The sequence below is a fragment of the Mchenga conophoros genome, linkage group LG11 (assembly GCF_057382185.1).
Source record: "Mchenga conophoros isolate Kocher_MC1m ecotype Shallow Benthic linkage group LG11, M_conophoros_male_GT1.1, whole genome shotgun sequence".
In the NCBI taxonomy this organism is placed as follows: Eukaryota; Metazoa; Chordata; class Actinopteri; order Cichliformes; family Cichlidae; genus Mchenga; species Mchenga conophoros.
In genome coordinates this window covers 8,030,557-8,049,066 of record NC_140536.1, presented here as the reverse complement: position 1 = coordinate 8,049,066, position 18,510 = coordinate 8,030,557, and the positions used below count along the sequence as shown (strand labels likewise).

The 18,510-nt window shown below is 40.7% G+C and overlaps 2 protein-coding genes across 5 annotated transcripts; one reads left to right on the top strand and one right to left on the bottom strand.

Moving 5' to 3' along the window:
• The first annotated feature begins 89 nt into the window (after positions 1 to 89).
• On the top strand, positions 90 to 11,020 carry LOC146563534 (antizyme inhibitor 1-like). 3 transcript variants are annotated; one of them, XM_085290698.1, is made up of 12 exons: positions 90 to 295; positions 1,844 to 1,965; positions 3,019 to 3,229; positions 4,829 to 5,002; positions 5,715 to 5,887; positions 6,130 to 6,264; positions 6,436 to 6,517; positions 6,670 to 6,744; positions 8,556 to 8,721; positions 8,942 to 9,054; positions 9,520 to 9,740; positions 9,828 to 11,020. In XM_085290698.1, the coding sequence occupies exons 3-12, from the start codon at positions 3,128 to 3,130 to the stop codon at positions 9,940 to 9,942; spliced, it is 1,356 nt and encodes a 451-aa protein (XP_085146824.1). In that variant the 5' UTR covers positions 90 to 295; positions 1,844 to 1,965; positions 3,019 to 3,127; the 3' UTR covers positions 9,943 to 11,020. The 3 variants fall into 3 exon arrangements, with proteins under 3 accessions (XP_085146824.1, XP_085146825.1, XP_085146823.1); XM_085290699.1 differs by lacking the exon at positions 90 to 295 and adding an exon at positions 777 to 1,003 and having other exon boundaries at positions 9,523 to 9,740; XM_085290697.1 differs by lacking the exon at positions 90 to 295 and adding an exon at positions 777 to 1,003.
• A 202-nt stretch (positions 11,021 to 11,222) lies between these two features.
• On the bottom strand, positions 11,223 to 13,885 carry LOC146563533 (Krueppel-like factor 10). Of its 2 annotated transcripts, none has more exons than XM_085290701.1 (4): positions 13,715 to 13,885; positions 13,077 to 13,223; positions 11,992 to 12,859; positions 11,223 to 11,826 (listed from the first exon to the last, which is right to left on the bottom strand). In XM_085290701.1, the coding sequence occupies exons 2-4, from the start codon at positions 13,212 to 13,214 to the stop codon at positions 11,630 to 11,632; spliced, it is 1,203 nt and encodes a 400-aa protein (XP_085146827.1). In that variant the 5' UTR covers positions 13,215 to 13,223; positions 13,715 to 13,885; the 3' UTR covers positions 11,223 to 11,629. The 2 variants fall into 2 exon arrangements, with proteins under 2 accessions (XP_085146827.1, XP_085146826.1); XM_085290700.1 differs by having other exon boundaries at positions 12,984 to 13,223; positions 13,715 to 13,879.
• Between the last annotated feature and the right edge of the window lie 4,625 nt (positions 13,886 to 18,510).

The window sequence follows — 18,510 nt, the reverse complement described above, 5'->3', positions numbered from 1 at the left end:
GGAGACATGCAAATTTATCTCCTGGAGGGGGTAAAAACTGCCTCATACCAAGCGTTTTCAGAGTCAGGCACAACTTCACAACTTCACAACAACAAAGGCAAAAGGAAGGGAAAGTATAGTCTGAGCTTGAACTTTAGGACAAAATGCATGTTTCCATCTAGCCATTGCGTCTAGGGCTTATGTCTGCGAGTGCTGACTGAGACTAGAGAAAATAAGGAGGACTGTGCCACCTTTGTTGGACAATATTTTGTCCTTATCACTGAACCATGGGGGATCCAGTGAAGACATAACACAGGTAATTTTTGGGAAATTACCTATTTACCACGGAGCATAGGTTTTATAGCTATTCTGTTATAAATATAGTCTAAGATCAACAAAGTTGTGGGGTTTATTGTTTTGTTTTTGTTTTTCCAGTTGGTTAGAATGTCTTCAAATTGTGTGCACAAAATATTGCAGCATAGAAAAAAATAATCTTTTTTTTAACTGTTATTATTGTGGCTGTTGCAGGTCAGTAATGATTTTTTTAAATTATGTTAATAAATGCTCCACATCTTCCTATGCGAGCTCTAATATCGCGTTGCGTGAGGGTTTGACAGCTCCGAGCAAGTGTTTGTCAAGTTCACCATACTTCAGTTGAGCCAAACCGGAAAATGTTAATAAAAGCTGTAATTCTTGTTTAATTTCACTCTGACGGTTTCTCCGTTACTCAAAACGAATATGACGGTTAATGTGGGTTTTATTTTGACATTTTAAACCGGATGTGTCAGCATTAATATGACGCTTCTGTCTGTGGGTCGGTCTTGCCGTTCGCCCTCCGCTGCTGTCGTCTGCTCGGTTGTAACAAATGGTCCGCTATAGGTGCCATCGAGAAAACGTCGAACGACAATAACTTGAACTACTCCATGGCAAATATCGTTTTCTCTTCTAGTCTCCCCACCACTCTTTAAAAATTCCGCCTAAAAAGAAAAAGCGTTCTGTCCCCTCTTTTGGGTTTTCAGCGGACGTAAGTAACGTTAGCTAACCGCGCTGTTAGCTTCCTATGAGTGTTAGCATGTTATTAGCTAAATGCACTGAGTAACGTGTCATTGTCTAGCTAAATACTAAATAAAACACACTAGCTATAACGTTGTTGTCAGTAGCATTCTTAAAAAAAAACTTTGTTTTTATAAAACATGTTGGTACTAGGAATCCATCGTATATTACTGCGTAAGGAATACATCGTATATTACTGTGTAACTACCGCGGACACTAATGCTAATGTGCTCCATGAATTGAAAGCAAGCTGTTACAGTAACAAGAAATTTGACTCTGAAGTAATTGGTAATGAATGTTAAGTTGTAGTTAAACGTGGTTATAAGGGGCAGCATGATAAATAACACGGGGCAAGAGTGTTGTTGTAGCCATTGCTAATTAATTTATTCAAACCTGCTAATCTGGCCATCATTGCATCAGTTCCGGTGGTTGGTTCAGAGTAACTCAGACTAACAATTCACACATTAAAAACCACCTTAAAAAACACATATTAAGTACAGCATGTAAATACTGTTTTCTGTATCAGTGCTTTATGCGGGTATTCGTTAACTCGAGCTTACAATTCGTCTTTGTCAAATGGCGAAAAATATGGAAATCAGGGAATGCCTTTCTATTCTGGATTATCGTGCTAATGTGTGTAGTCATAACCCAAAGATCCATTTGGAGCCAGGAAAAAACCCAGTTTCCTCTACAGATTTACAGATTTGATTGTACTTTGGAGTACCACTGGAACATGTGTTAGCAGGGGAAACAATTGACTGATCATTGACTGAATCTGCTGTGCCTCACGTCCTCATCTGCCCCTTTGCAGGTGTACAACAACTACCCAGAGGATCTAGGGGCAGCTCTATACCGAGAGCCATTTGACTTCAACGCCGAGCCACCTTGGGATCCTAGCTGATAGTGGAGGAGTTCATCCCAGGACTCATCCATGTGAGTAAACTAGCTGGGGAATTTATGTATCCACTTTAATTGGAGGGCTGAGAAAAATCTCATAGCAAAAACGTTGAATGTGTGGTACAGTATTTGTGTTTGCATGGTGAAGAATTATTGCAGTTCTACGGTAACTGTCATGTCCTGACAAAAGGAGTAAACATTCAGCATGTCCCAGATCACTCAGTTATTTTAGATCTACTGTTTCAGATCTATTTTCAGCACTTGTATTAAAATAACAGGACACTGTTCAGGACTGCTTTTATCTGCACTGGCTTTGCTGTTAGATTTGTTTTCAGGAACAGAGAGAAATAATCTGAGCTATAACCCAACTAATATGCATGTATTTTCCTTGAGATTAAAGCTGGGTTGCATTGTATATTGTATGTTTTGTGAAGATAGAACAAGTGACCCAGTTAAGCATTTTCTAAGTTACATAAGGTCTTGGTTTATTTTCAAAGAGATATTAGTGTTCAGCCTTGTTCCATTGTGTTTTTAACCAGTGTTTGAGCAGTGATTTTATTTAAATTTTTTAAATGTATTTATTTTTTACTGTACACCACAGCAGTCATTGTTGGCATATTGCTAGTCTCCCCATGTAACCTTTCTACATCTGGTCTGGTCCAAACTACCATGACTGGTTGAAGTACTGTGCAACAGTACTGAAAGTAAAGTTGTGGCACAGACGCCGCCAGTATTGTACCTTTGTTAATGCCATCAAACGGAACATTTTCGGGTCACCGGCTCAGGGATTAATGGCGATTGTAAGGGGTAATTGATGATAAAGTAAATGAACCCTGTGCCCCAGACTATGTGTTTTCACAGCGGCTTTTAGGAAGAATAGGCCTCTTCCACAAAGCTATCCCATAACGCAGAACCTGTTCTCTGCTCTGATTGGATGCCCGTTGAGTTGAAAATGACTTCAGTTCAGGATTTCAAAAGAGGCGTTTAGGTTTCAGCAGCAGAGAACATCATGGAATATGCATTATCCAAAAGTGATTTTTGGTGCTGAACTTGGTGCTTTATGTTGGCTTTTCTCTTTTCCTTGTACAGTTTGTTGCATAAGTCTAGGACCCCAGGGGCTCGAGAGGGAGCGAGCAAGACCACTTCGCACTAGCCACATTCTTTATGCCTGTTGGATTTGAAGAAAACGGTTGAGAGGATGAAAGGAATCGCTGATGAACCGCAGTATTCTGTTGACCTGCTGGAAGGAGGCATGGCCCTCTGTGATGTTATTGACAATCACATTTATGAGCAAACACTGGTATGGGCTTCATCTTTAATAATATGTACTATTTCTTAATGTTTTAATATTGTCTCAAAACCAACAATTGTATTATAATTAGAGATGGCACGATACCACTTTTTTATGTCCGATACCGATACCGATATCATAAATTTGGATATCTGCCGATACCGATATGAATCCGATATAGTGTTTTTTAATCAACAAAACTGTTTTTTAAAATATCTTGCTGCATTTTGCAAGTCTGCAAGTTCATACTCAAGTTTAAAACAACAACTACACTAAAGCTATTCTGTTATACCTGTATACAAAAAAAATATTTCATAGTTCAGCAATACTGATCAATCTAATAAACTTAGACCTACACCATCCTCCCTATTCTGGTATTTTAAAGAGTACTTAGCGTAAATATTAAGCAACCTAACTAATAGGGTTCCAACTCCCAGCAACAACAAAAATAAATAAATAAAAAATAGGGAACCACCCCTCACGCTCCACCTCATGATGCTTAATCGACGTAATCAACCTTAATTTGATGCAGTGTGAAAAAAAAATGCACAGAAATCAATTATTTTTCAAGAAATATTAAATAGATTCAACATCTTTCTTCAACAAAATTGCAGACTGCACAGATGGTACCTTCCCAAAGGAAAAAGTACTATAGCTTACTAGGGTATATATATTAGACTTAATAGTCACTATATACAGTAATTGACTTCTATTCGTTTTACATCAAATTAAAACTTTGGGTGTCAGATAATTATTTATTAAAAGCTCGACATTTTAAATGAGAATAAGAAAGAAAAGTATGTCTTTGTGCCCCCTTTTCCCTGTTCATGCCCTATCGGCCCCCCTGGCTAAACTTTGCTAGATCCGCCCCTGCACAGTTACCAGCGTCAGCTCCGTAGAAAAAGATCCTCGAGTAGAAAGTAATATTAAATAAATTGTAACAACAGCTTATCAAGCTTAAACGTGCTGCTGTTGTTCAGCCGCTGGTTTCCTCTTTCTGGTGCAAAGTGGACCAAAAACAAACAAGAGAGACTCGCGACAGAAAAGCCGATCAGCTGATTTAAGCAGTTTCACGATTGAAGTAGCAGCCGGAGAGCGAGAGGCAGTCACTCGTTAAGCTTAACGTGGGAATGCTTTACAAACATTCAGAGATGGACTTACACACTTGCTTTACTTCTCTCGGGATAACTTTGTCGGAGATGAAATGCCAGGTTGCTAGCGAAGCTCCAAATGCTATCCAGACCACCGACAGGTCCCGCATGCCACAGCCGCTCTATCACGTGATGCATATTGCTCCGACGTGCTAACGTTCTGAGGCGAGTTACGGCGTGTTGCAAGTTTTGTGAGGTACTTTCGTGATATTTAATGGATCGGATTACATTTTTTATTTTTCTCCGATATCCGATCCAGTAATTTAGGTCAGTATCGAACCGATACCGATACGTAATATCGGATCGGTCCATCTCTAATTATAATGCATTGTTAACTAAAGGTTGTTAATTGACATACAGGCACACTTTTGTTTATGCTTGTATTGTAGATTAATGGATATACAATCTTAATGTGTTTTCTGACTCTTCCACACCTGTTTGTTTCCCTCTTCTCCAGTCTGAGAAAAATGCATTCTTTGTAGCAGATCTGGGAGTCATAATGAGGCAGCATGTTCGCTGGCGGACCCACATGTCCCAGATCAGACCATACTATGCTGTCAGGTGCAATAGCAGCCCAGCTGTGATTGAAGTCCTTGCTGCCCTTGGCACTGGGTTCATATGCACCAACAAGGTACTCTTTGACAGTGTGTGTTTTTGTCATTAGGGCTTTTCTCTGCTAAATATAAAAGCACATTTAGCACTAGTGTTGATCATCAAGCTGACCCGTGTTTCATAAGGCTGAGGCCCTGGTACGAATTCACCCCAAGGCTATTTAATGTGTGTCTTTCCAAGATCTTTAAATATTTTTAAAAGCACCACCAAGTGGTCACCACATGTCAATGCCCACCTTGTAAACATTATTTAATAAATATTTGTCTCTAATGCATCTGCCTGATGGGCATTGCAAGATAGATACAGGAGATCTATTACACTTATTTCAAATTCTATTTTCTTTCTTCTAGAGCAGCTTTGGCTGATTCAAAGTTGAAAATAATCCTTATTTATCTTATATTTGGCTTTGGTGCGGCCCCACTGTTAAGCCGCCGTCTGGCAATGGATTGACAAAGGATTGGCTCCCTACCCCTTACAAATGGAAGGTTGGGACAGCAGGTGGATTAGATTTCTATGCTTACAGCCAGAGCAATGATCCTGAGATGATCATTTAAAGGATATCCTATGAAGAGTAGAAAAAAACTGCTTAGAGACTGACCTTCTAGCTCACAGTTCTTTGTACATACACTGAAATTTTCAAACTAAGTGTAATATAAGCAAAAGATGACAAAAAAGCATAATAGGTTCCCTTTAATGGAATATTGCTTTGTCTGTGTATCTTTGTAATTCAGTCTGAACTGGAATTGGTGCAGAGCCATGGTATTCCCTCTGAAGATATCATCTACAGTGGTGTTTGCAAACAAGTTTCCCAGATTAAATATGCTGCTAAAAATGGCATTGACCTCCTGGTGTGTGATAATGAAGCAGAGCTGCGCAAGATTTCTCGCTGCCACCCCAATGCCAAGTAAGTTTTTGATAAGCATCAGTCCAAGTGCCAGTGAATATGTTAAACAACTGACCATGTTATCAGTCCATAGTAATTATCTGTTGGTTACACTATCGACCGTCATTCTGATAAGAAATCTACCTGCAAAACTGTTTGGTTCTGTGTAGTTTACTGCTCTGGTTTTATATCATAGATTAATCTGGATCGATTGTTTCCCCAAAACAGTAACCAAGTTATCTATTTCCTCTGTGATAATTTAGGCTGCTGCTACAGGTGTCAACGGAAGCGTCAAACCCGGACGATGACATGAGCATGACATTTGGCTGCTCACTCAAGGACTGCAGACATCTGCTGGAGAGTGCTAAGGAGCTGGGTGTGCAGGTAGCTGGGGTCAGGTAAGGACTACAGGAAGGACATGAAGAGAAATGCAAATCCAGGTTTTGTACTTAGACCACTGCAAGGATGGCACAGTTCTCCTGAACAAATTATTTAGTCAGTTTGTCTGCAAATGAAATTTAAACGTTAAGTTGCCAGTTTGATCACCGACTACCTCTTCTACTCCTCAGGTCTCACATTTCCAACTCCTGTGACGATGACCAGGTGTATGTTCATGCCATCTCCGATGCCCGTTGTGTCTTTGATATGGGGGTATGTGGTGTTAAATGATGCATTTTATTTGCAGTCAGCTCTATGACTGTTATTTGCATTTCTGTTGAATACAATTTTATGTTTTGGATGCTCCATAAACACAAGGTACTTTGTATAGACCCAAGTTATTAACAATTTTCTGTCTGCTTCAGGAGGAAATTGGCTTCAGCATGAAAATCTTGGACATTGGAGGCGGATTCAGTGGCTCTGAGGCCCAACTGGAACTGGTCAGTGCATTTCTATCAGATACTGCCCATATGGAAAAGATATATATAAATCTTATAAAGTTTTTATCTGACTTGTATGAAAAGCATACAAGAATGAAAACACATACACTCAACAAAAATATAAACGCAACACCTTTGTTACTGCTCCCATTCCCCATGGGATGGACGTAGAGACCTAAAATTCATTCCAGATACACAATATAACCATCCCTCCCAAACAGTGGTCACAAATCAGTCCAAATGTGTGGTAGTGGGCACATCTGCTATATTGAGATAATCCATCCCACCTCACAGGTGTGCCACATCAGGATGCTGATCTGACATCATGAGTAGTGCACAGGTGTACCTCAGACTGCCCACAACAAAAGGCCACCCTGGAATGTGCAGTTTTTTGCGCTATTGGGGGTCTGGGGACCCAGAACCGGTCAGTATCTGGTGTGACCACCATTTGCCTCATGCAGTGCAACACATCGTCGCATGGAGTCTATCAGATTGTCAATTGTGGCCTGTGGAATGTTGGTCCACTCCACTTCAATGGCTGTGCGAGGTTGTTGGATATTCGTGGGAACTGGTACACGCTGTCGTATACGCCGGTCAAGCACATCCCGAACATGCTCAATGGGTGACATGTCCGGTGAGTATGCTGGCCATGCAAGAACTGGGACATTCTCAGCTGCCATCTGCCCTGAACAATGTGAACCATGATTCATCCGTGAAGCGCACACCTCTCCAACGTGCCAGACGCCATCGAATGTGAGCATTTGCCCACACAAGTCTGTTACGGTGACGAGCTGGAGTCAGGTCAAGACCCCGATGAGGACGACGGGCATGCAGTTGAGCGTCCCTGAGTTTCTGACAGTTTGTGCAGAAATTGTTTGGTTGTGCAAACCAATTGTTCCAGCAGCTGTCTGGGTGGCTGGTCTCAGACGATCTTGGAGGTGAACCTGCTGGATGTGGAGGTCCTGGGCTGGTGTGGTTACACGAGGTCTGCGGTTGTGAGGCCGGTTGGATGTGCTGCCATATTCTCTGAAACGCCTGTGGAGACGGCTTATGGTTGAGAAATGAACATTCAATGCACGGGCGACAGATCTGGTTGACATTCCTGCTGTCAGCATGCCAATTGCACGCTCCCTCATTGCTTGTGGCATCTGTGGCATTTTGCTGTGAGACAAAACTGCACATTCCAGGGTGGCCTTTTGTTGTGGGCAGTCTGAGGTACACCTGTGCACTACTCATGATGTCAGATCAGCATCCTGATGTGGCACACCTGTGAGGTGGGATGGATTATCTCAATATAGCAGATGTGCCCACTACCACACATTTGGACTGATTTGTGATCACTGTTTGGGAGGGATGGTTATATTGTGTATCTGGAATGAATTTTAGGTCTCTACGTCCATCCCATGGGGAATGGGAGCAGCAACAAAGGTGTTGCGTTTATATTTTTGTTGAGTGTATAAGATCCCTTGAAAAATTATATAATGAAACTTGTATGTTTTGTATACTTACTAAAAAAATATATGAAAGTAATGAGAAAGTGGCCACTTTCATGAGTAAATCAAATATCTTTTTACTATTTCTTTTCCATATGGGTGCTAAAGACAAGCTTTGTACATTGTAGCTGTAGTAAGCACTAGCTGAACAGTAAGATAAAAGTGTCTGTCTTAAATGTTGAGAATATTCTAATATAGATTCATGCTTTAGCTGCTCACTGTGAAGCTGGATTTAAACTACTTTTCAGAGGCATGTGGGGGGAAAAGGAAGGAATGTCTTAATGTTAATTGTAACGGCTTCTGTCATCTCTTTTGCAGATTAATAGTGCAGTCATGTCTATGGTGGACCTATACTTCCCTCCATCTTCAGGAGTTTCCATCATTGCTGAGCCTGGTAACTTCTTCGTGTCCTCTGCTTTCACACTAGCTGTCAATGTCATCTCCAAGGAGGTGGTGGCACGTGATCCCCAGGACCAGGATCATGGTTAGTGGCAAGATACTCACTTAGGAACGGTAATGATTGTTAAGGACATACTCTGTAAAAACTGCATTCCAGCTGTAACTCGAGCAGTACACAATGCATTTTCATGCAGAAACCAGTGTTGTACAGCATGAAATGTATTATTATACTGGGAATTAGCAGTGCAGCTATGAATCAAACAGTAAAATGTAATTCAGAAACTTTTCTGCCCTCTTCTGAACAGATCTGTCTCCCAATGAAGAGCCAGCGTTCCAGTACACTATGAACGAAGGAGTGTATGGATCGTTTGCCAGCAAACTCTCTGAAGGACTGATATCTGCCCCATCTGTTCACAAGGTGAGTCTCAAAGATTCTCAATGGATCAGTATACACTTACTAGACACTTTAATAGGTACACTTTGGCAGTACCAGGTTGGACTACTTTTATCTACAAAACTGTTGCATAGATTTAACAAGGTGCTTGAAACTTGTGCAAGACTTTTTGGGCCACACTGACAAGATCGCAGCAAGCAGTTTCTGTAGATCTGTTGGCTGCAAATTCATAATGCAAATCTGTTCCACCACAAAGGTCCTCTGTTGGATGGATGGATAGCGAGACGGACGCATCCATCCAGCCAGCCAACAAAGGACCTTTACCTAACAAAGGGCCAGTTGAATGTGTAACCACAACACACAATACTTTCTCTATACTTCTCAATGTGTATACGGACTATATTATTAAATTAGGAACAACATCTTAATCAGCTACTGCCCACACATATACACATTGTAAAATGACTAAAATAATTATTGCCTTATTAGCAGAACACTTCCCTGGATGTACCGGTGTTCAGCAGCAGCTTGTGGGGTCCCTCTGGAGATGATCTGGACCAGGTACTGGAGCACTGTCTTTTACCTGAGCTCAACATTGGAGATTGGCTCATGTTCACACATGCTGGCTCCTACAGTCTGGGTCAACCACTGTGCTCCCCCACTGACTCACCACCACCCCCTGTGTACTACGTCATCTCCTCTAGAGACTGGTAAGTTTGGCAGTGATGGAGAAAATCTTTTCTGTGCAAGAATGTGGAGGTTATGGTCCTTGATTCCTGTTTATTTTCATTCACCAGGTTTGAGATGCAGGACACTGGTGTTACCAACGAGGCTATGCTTAAGAACTTCTCCCTGGTCCCGTACTTCCTCAATTCCTGCCAAACAGAGGCTGCACTGTCGGTCCCAGCTTAGGAAACATCTGACTGGGACCAGAAGTCTTTTCACTTTTCTCACTTGTTTCTGCTGCTAGCTTCCTTTGGTTCACATTCCCCTGGGGACAACTCTCCCAGTAGTGCTTGAAATTGCCTGGACCAGACCATATTCATCTCACAGACCCCAGTGCACTGCACTTCTGTGTGGTCAGCCCTGGAAACCCTAAGTAGGTGTTAATTAGTATGCAACAAAATGGATGAGTCCAGAAAAGACAGTTTGGGGACTCCTCTTGAACTACAGTTTACACCCCTACAGTAGACATATAATACTTTTAAATGATTATATTTGACAGATATTATTATTCATATCTCCTTTGCTGTTGTCAGTCTTGTATATTATGTGTATCCCTGATTGAAGCAGTGTATTTATAAAAAGAAACACTTCTGAGATTATATAGAAAGTTTTGCCAAAAGATTTGTATTTTGTATTTTAATTTGTTGTGTAGGTTTTTTTTGTGTGTGCACAAAGGCTAGAATCCATTATTACATTTAAAAAGTGGCATCTTCATATTAAATTGAGAGCTTGCAGCATATCTTTGCTGTACATACAAAATGTTTGGCATCACCGTGGCGTCAGTTTCTGAAAATTATTTGAAAGCTAAAAGGTGAGTGTCCTTAAATAAGGTGGTGTTTGCGTGCTTTTCCAAAGTGCTGAGCGTCTTGCTTCCAAGACTGGCAGGTGAGTGCTCTGCTACCTGACAGCCAAGCAGGTTTTATTAGACAGCATGTGCTGCAGATGGAACACAGGAAGTGCTGGTGGATAATGAATCGACTTACACTGAAAATGACATTGTTTCTTTACAAAAAATGATTTAAAAGACTACTGCAAGTTCTTTTTCTACTCATATAGTTTGAAATATTCTTCCAACATCTGTGTTGATAGAATATAGCAGTATTTCCTGACACCAAGTATACTTGCATTGTGTGTATCATATCTGTGAAACTGTCATAAATCTGTCTTAAGGCATGATAAATTATCAGGCATTTGCCTGCTTTTAACGTGTAGCTGTGCTTGTCTAAATGAAGAGTAATAAACACCCCACTGAGTGGACTGTAAATCCCAGTGTGTGTGTCTTATCAGAAATGCACAAATGTTGTAAATTGTAACTTCCTCCAGCTGTATGCATAGATAGAATTGGTACCCCTCAGTTTCACAGCCTGATAATTTTATACAGTTATCATGTGATGAGCTGAAGTGGGATACATTTTCAGGTATCAGAAGCATGTGGGAACCACAGAAAAGATTTTAAATTACAACTCTTAAAAAAAATGTGTTTAGGTTTATTAAGGAATTCTGTGTTTTGTGCAAGAAAAAGTGCAAAAATATTTTATACTGATTGTCATGGCACAAAAGAACAACATGTAACATTTTTTGGTCAAATATCACTGACAAAAAAGTAAACTCAGTAACATTTAAATACCTAACTACTCAGCTTATGCTAATGCAGTAGTTAAATGTAAACACTTTGATTACCTCGTTTATATTCAATTAGAATGATTACAGAACAGCAGTATAGCAAAGTTTGCACAATAGCCCTTTCATAAGGTGACGTAAAAAACATTACAGTCTTGTGTGAGTCAGTCTCAACAGCGTAGAGCATGTCATTTGGTTTCACAGTGGGGTTTGTTTGTTATTGTTGCTGAAGACGATACTGCATGCAGGGAGTTCAGCAGCGTCCCCTCATCGCTGCCAGGTGTCTTCGGGCGTGCTTGGCAAGGTGGTCACTACGCATGAAGCGGCTGAGGCACATTGGGCAGGCAAACTTTTTTTCTCCTGTGTGGGTTCGGCGATGCCGGGACAGCTCATCGGAGCGAGCGAAACGCCTCTCGCAACCCTCCCACTTGCATTTATAAGGTTTCTCACCTGTTGGATAGTGGAGGCAGGAATAAGGACTTTTCTGAACATACTCCAACGGGTAAAACATTGCTATCATGACTAGAAGATCACACTTGTGCCATTTGCTTAAAAACTGCCATAGCATTCAAATACATATGCGTTATATTAACATTTAATTCATTTATCTCTTACCTGTGTGCGTCCTCATGTGGGCCTTGAGATGAGAGCTCTTGAAGTAAGTCTTGTTGCAGTTCTCACGGGGACAAACGTGATTGCGTGCGCGGGCCACCTCTGGCTGCTGTGGGACACATCTTTGCTCCGATAAGGTGCGATGAGGCGCCGGGGCAATGGCAGCGAACTTTGGTCCACCATTGGTCACCGGTGCTGGTTGAATGTAGACAGGAGGAACAGGCGGCTGAGGGACAAGGAGCATGACGGGACCCTTTGCCACCTGACCCCCTACAAGGAAGACCTGAGCAGAAGAAGCCGTGTGTCCTTCTTGTTTGTGCTGCAGCTGCAGTGGCGTGTGCACCATGGTGATTGCTGGCAGTAGGTGTTGCTGCTGACTGTGCGAGTTTGTGACAGCGTTCTGCACAAGGGTGGCCAAAGAAGAGACAGGAACAATGTGGCAGTAGACAGGCACAGGCGAGACCAGAGCATCTCCAGCTGGGACAGACTGAGGCGTATTTTTATTTTCATTTAAGCCTAAAAGGCTTCCTGGGTTGTCTCCAGACTGAACAACATTTGGGGACGTCTCAGTGTAAGCTTGTGTTGTAACAGTCTCCTCAGAGTCTCTGCTATTCGGCTCATCTTTACAGTTCACATCAGTTTTAGAGTCCAGCATGTGAACCCGAACGACCTCTTCCTCCTTTGAGGAACGATTAAGGTTGGAGGAGCAGTGGAGGCCATCTGCAGTGTGACGGATCACACTGGTGCACTGGAAGCTCTGCTGAGCAGCGTGTTTGTGCAGAGACGTCACTTCTGTAGGTCGGTGAGGCTTCAGAGCTGGACCTGGACAGGCCGTCACAAAGTGGGGCGGGCTGTATGGTGGTGTCATGCACTGAGAAGAAAAGTCACATTATCAAAGTCAGTAATAAAGTTTCTCTTCTGTCCCAATACATCTACATTTACTAGAATCACGCAGTTACATAGAAACCATTTCATCCTAAACAAGGATCCCTTACAAACAGAGAGTCCTGCAGCACAGCAGAACTGGTGGTGACCTGGTCGTCCTCTGAGGAGTCTGAGGAGGGAGACAGAGGTCTGTAGTGCCTCACCCTGAAGTTTCGTGACTTCCAGTGCTTAGTCATGGACATCAGAGCCCGCACAGCTTCCATATCACCTGCACCCATGTCAGTTGGCTGGGATTCACCCTGGACGTCTGAGATGTTACAGTGATGCTCCTCAGACTTCATAGTGTAACTCTGGCAAAGACCAAATTAACTGTAATTTAAATTCATAACATTTCACGCAACGTAATCCAACAATGATAGCCTTCACTAAAAATAAGTGAATACATCACCTACGATCAAATTTACACTATGACCATTATCTCAGGGCCTTAAAGATTTTGCCAAAGAGCATGAGAGATAAGCATGATCAGCTGCTGCTCATCAGCGCGGTTGCCCTTTCACCTACTTTGCTGGGGGACAAAAGCAGCATGTGTGGTGGTTACAAAACAGACACACAACACCTACTGTAAGAACTCCTCCCTGCCCAGGCCCGGATCACCACACACAAGCTGCACCCGTAATCAAACTCCTCAATAACTATTGATGAAGCCCACCAGACTGTCTGACTAATTAGCTGCTGACAACCACTTTATCAACGTGTTTCTACACGAACATTAAACACGTAAGAAGAAAAGAAAACACTATGCTAAACCGTAAATATGACGAAGCTAATATGTACTTACATATATGTATGAGTGCGTCAAGTGTTCAGGAAACAGGTTTAATCCCTAGACGCGCGTCCACAAGTCTCGTGCGAACAACTTAAGACCAGGCAAGTATGTTTCCTAATTTCCTCCACAGCCTCGTTTCCATTCATCGTTTCAAATGCGGTGGGGGAACAGATGGGCGTGGCCCGAAGCCGCGCCCAATGGGACGCAAAGGTGTGTTTTAGGGTAGACCAATGGTGCGGGGGCACCGTGCGTGATCAGGGGCTGAAGGCACCGTGGAGACTGCGTGGTACACAACAGCAAGGGAGTGTGAGAAAAACCCCCACCCCCCAACCCACACACCCACCTTGCAAATAACTGGCGTTTTTAATGAGTAACTTTGCCCTGACGAGCAGACGCTCACCATCTGTCTTGGCTAATCATCACTATGACACTTGGAGTGAAGACAGTGAGAAAAGATGCTCATTATGAGATAGCAACAGGTAGGTAATTAATATAGCACTTGTTACTATTTAACAATCTTCAGATAAATCTATCTAAATGAAGCTACTATTTAATTAAAGTAGAGAGGCAGGGCCATGGATAAAGGGGGGGACCTGTGGTGGAAATATTTCCTAATATATCTTCTTAATTCATCCATTAGTGGAAATTATGTGAACAAGTGCTTCAGACCCCCCCACCCCCTTTTTGTATAATACCCCCACCCCTTCACTGCAATTAATTAATCCTCCTTTACTTTTCAAAAGTGAAATAACACCAAATAATTTCTACTATTATTCATTACCATTAATCTCATTCAGAGTTGCAACCAGACTACATTTTGTTAGTGCCAATGTTTTGTGTGTAAATCTCGTCCCCCACTTTGTTGCAAGGCAGCTGTGTTTTAATCATTTCACCTGACAGGAAGAAGGTTCAGATAATTTGGTGCTTAAAGCAACAACAATACATTTCACATATTAAAGATACTAAATGCTACCAGTGAATAATGTGAATAGGCTACATCTCTTGAGTAATTTTTGGTTTTTTATTTCTTCTCAAAATCTCCCCCAATATAGATATATATTAATGTGACTGGTGTTTAAATTAGCAGACCCTTGTCTTTTGTGGAAAGAGGTCAGCCAACAGGAGATGGGTTCAGCCACCCCTCTGGATTAGGTAAGTGTCAGCTGTCTAGACCTTCCTGCACAGCACAGAGAACCGGGACAAAAGGCTGGTTGTAGACACACAATGGGGAAATACACACACAGACACACAGCCCATTTGACTGTGTCTGGCATTGTTGGGATGTTCCTCAAAAGCATATTTGCTGGAACAGAATAAAAGTGTGACCATGCAATGCATAAAGATTTCATTTGTAACTTTATCAAGCTCCCTGAAACTTGCATTCAGTGTCTCAGAACTAATAAAAAAATATGAATTAAGTATTTTCTGATCAGTAATCCAACTTATAGTGCATTGCAACTGGCCAATCCGCAGCTCATAAATCTACATGAATCATGTTTGCATGTTGAGTTTATTGCAAACAATTTAAAGATGAAAGATAGGAGGAAAAATAATGAAGACCCCTGTTGTACACAGGGGTCTTCATTATATTAGAAATGTATGATAAATGTGGTACTCTCTAAGGTGGGTGTACTTTGTGATTGACAAGCAGCTGCTGCATGAGCATGCAGTTTAATTCCACCTCATCCTTGGTTTGCAAAACAGCTCAGCTTAAGTGAGAGGTTATGGCATAAAAGAGGATCCTGTGGCATTGGACCAATCATAGAATAGCTCTTTAGAGCAGAGCCTCACAACATGTGTATACAGTTGTGCAATGTGTTACGACCAGTGCTTCATTCATATTATGACCTGACCCCTAGATGGCAAGTAACAAATGGATAACTGGAGCTTGTTAGCTTGTTTCCACTTCGACTAGATTACCAAGGACTTTGGGTTCTCTTTAGCTGTTTCAGAAATGGATGTGTTGCTATGTCCAGAAAGAGACTACTCACTACATCTCTTTATTCACCAGCCATATACAATATATTGCCTTGTAAGCTGTGCAGAAATCTATGATTTGATGTAGGTTGTGCACACAGTTTGTGCAAAGTCCTTCACCGCTCATCACCCTTCTTGAAACCTTTAATGGGCAGTTATTCTGAACCATTATAAAGTACTTTAATAGTCGCCAGTCAAATCAGGTGAAAACCGCTTAAAATAGTTTGAAGACTGTGCCCCAAATAAAGCACCATCTTATCTGTGCTGGTGTGGGATTTTCCTCATAGATTACATTTCAGGACTGGCTGAATGCTCTTTCTCTCTTTTTATATAGTTTTTTTTTGGTTTGTGCAGGCGAGTGCATGTTAAGAGGTAGAGCTACATTCTGTCCTTCCCTAGTCCTGCAAAGATATGCTTCTGCCAGCACTAAGAGAAGTTATTTTAAACTCATACTCTTCAGCTATTGATCATGTTACCCCAGTCAGTAAAACATGGGCTGAAGTGATTGTGGGCTGACTGACAGCAGCTTGTCTGGGTTCACTGATGAAAACAGTCTAGTTTTAAGGTGTAACAACTGGAAAACCTCTGATTATACCGAGTAGGATATCTTGTCTCTGGTGTCTCTGCGTGCAATAAAACTTTATTCATTGAGTTAAATTTGCAGCCTAAAATGTGCACACTTTCTAAATCCTCAAACCTGCTAACCTTTCTCTGATGATAATGCAGTTTTCTGGCCCTGACTCTTTGTACCCATATTTAAGAACTCCAGGGGTCATTTAATAACCCAGTACCCTCCTACCTAAAAATAGCTCTGGTTTGTTTGTCTACTCCCTTAAAAAAAGGTACAGGGTGTTTTTTTTGGAGCAATGGCCTTGGTTTAAATAACCTCTGTGTTGAATTCAGTAAACACAGATAAAAGTTACGCTCTTCTCTCATCTGGTTGGTTGATGTGGTGCATACAAACTTGAAGAACAACGTATGATCGAATAATCTAGTGAAAATTTGCTCACTTACATATGCAGTAACATCCATGTGGGTAATTTTGAGTCAGATGGTTGCATTTCTCTTTGCTAGAGCTGAGTGGAAACTTGTGCTGTACTTTGCAGATAAAAGAGGAACCTGACTTGGGGCAGAAGTGCAAACTCTTATTTTCAGTTCCAGCTTTGAAGGGCAACTCTCCATGAGCTTATCAGAATGCATAAATATCCTGAAAAAACTCTGCAGCATTTTTGTGTTGGCAAATAATCAGAAGAGCAGCGCAGGAAGGACAGCTGTCATCACTACAACTGTCTCACATTATTATCAAAGGTAAACCATGCCACCTACTGGTGAGATAAACTGCAGCTTTCGGGGGATTGTACGTGTATAACCAAAATATGAGTAGGAAATCATTGTTTTGTATAGGCTGTTTTCATTTATTTATTTGTCTTTTAACAATGCAATTTTTGGGAGGGGACAGGAAACACAAAATCTGTATTTCAGGAAATTGGAAAATTCTAATCTTATCATTTGCACCATGCACTGAACAGAGGCTCATTCACCCCTCCTCTCCCAAATGGCTATCTCTTGACTATAGCTCCTTTGCTCACATCCAGGACATGCATGGGTCAAGTTTTAAGCTCTGCTTAAACTAGAGTTTCCTTTTGACAATGTTATAATGGTAACCTTGTGCTTAAATTAGAGTCTTCTACTTTTTCTTTCTTTCAAACAACAGAAAATTATTTCCTTAACTCAACAGGGCTTAAATAGACTGGGAATACCGCACTAACACAGTTTTCTATGGGAGGGAGATCAGCTGTGCACAGACTCCCAGTGGTCTTCCATTTATAGAGCTCAGGTTTTAGGCGGTTCAGTTTGAAATATAAACCAGTGTAAGAATAGCAGCAATGATCTGAGGGTCATGATTTTTTGTTTCACTTTTTTTAACATCTGTTTCATCTCTGCTGCCACAAATACAGATACGAGTATTGTGGCATGAGGAGAAGAAAAGTGGAGTTCCTGCTTTATACACTCAAAAATAAAATATGCCCAAAATGCTGACTTTAATTTGATATAATGTAAATCTTACAAGTAATTTTGTTACATAAGAGCAATGTACAAATGATAATAGAACAATGACATTTACTTGATTGGTGTACATTCAGTTTATACCAAGCATATTTTTTCTTAATTATTAGATATTTAAAAAAAAAACAAAAAACATTTGATTTGATATATTTCAGTTGCATTTTTTATCAACATTATTGCTATTAATGAATACATTTTTAATGTATATTTACTTTTACTTTATTATATAACAGACATTTCCCTGTAGTGAGATGGGTATTCTTATTAATTTTACTTAGATACTACTTAAATAAATACATATTAACTTATTTACTTACATTTGTCAGTTAATGAGCTCTTCATCTTTATTTTTAATTGAGTTCTTTCTTTTTTTAATTTAGGAGCTGTCTTGTTTTATGATCTTGCCCAGAATTAGGGATGAATAAAGTACATCTGATCTTTTATTACAAATAATGTTCATTATATGCCAAAATAATGGATTAATAGTAAGTGTTGGTTGGGTTTTTTTGTTGCTGTTGTTGTTTTGGATATTTGTTATATAGCAAAAAAATGAAAAACCAAACACAGGATTAAATATACCTATTTCCAAATGGATTGAGAGTATAATCTGATTTTGTTTTTATCCCTGAGCAGAATTTATGAAGGTCTTAAAATGTAGTTTTGCATCTCAATATAATAATTATTCTTATTTTTAATTTAGTCATAATTTTACTTTAGTCATAACAGATTTATACTTTGCTATTATAAATCAAAATGCGTAATCT

Bases quoted from the DNA above. Each gene is read 5' to 3' on its own strand.
- LOC146563534 (XM_085290698.1), top strand. From the start codon at position 3,128: ATGAAAGGAATCGCTGATGAACCGCAGTATTCTGTTGACCTGCTGGAA. The intron at 6,518-6,669 runs GTATGTGGTGTT...TGTCTGCTTCAG, and splicing joins GTTGTGTCTTTGATATGGGG to GAGGAAATTGGCTTCAGCAT. The intron at 8,722-8,941 runs GTTAGTGGCAAG...TCTTCTGAACAG, and splicing joins TCCCCAGGACCAGGATCATG to ATCTGTCTCCCAATGAAGAG.
- LOC146563533 (XM_085290700.1), bottom strand. From the start codon at position 13,214: ATGAAGTCTGAGGAGCATCACTGTAACATCTCAGACGTCCAGGGTGAA. The intron at 12,860-12,983 runs GTAAGGGATCCT...TTTTCTTCTCAG, and splicing joins TGCTGCAGGACTCTCTGTTT to TGCATGACACCACCATACAG. The intron at 11,827-11,991 runs GTAAGAGATAAA...ACTATCCAACAG, and splicing joins CCACATGAGGACGCACACAG to GTGAGAAACCTTATAAATGC.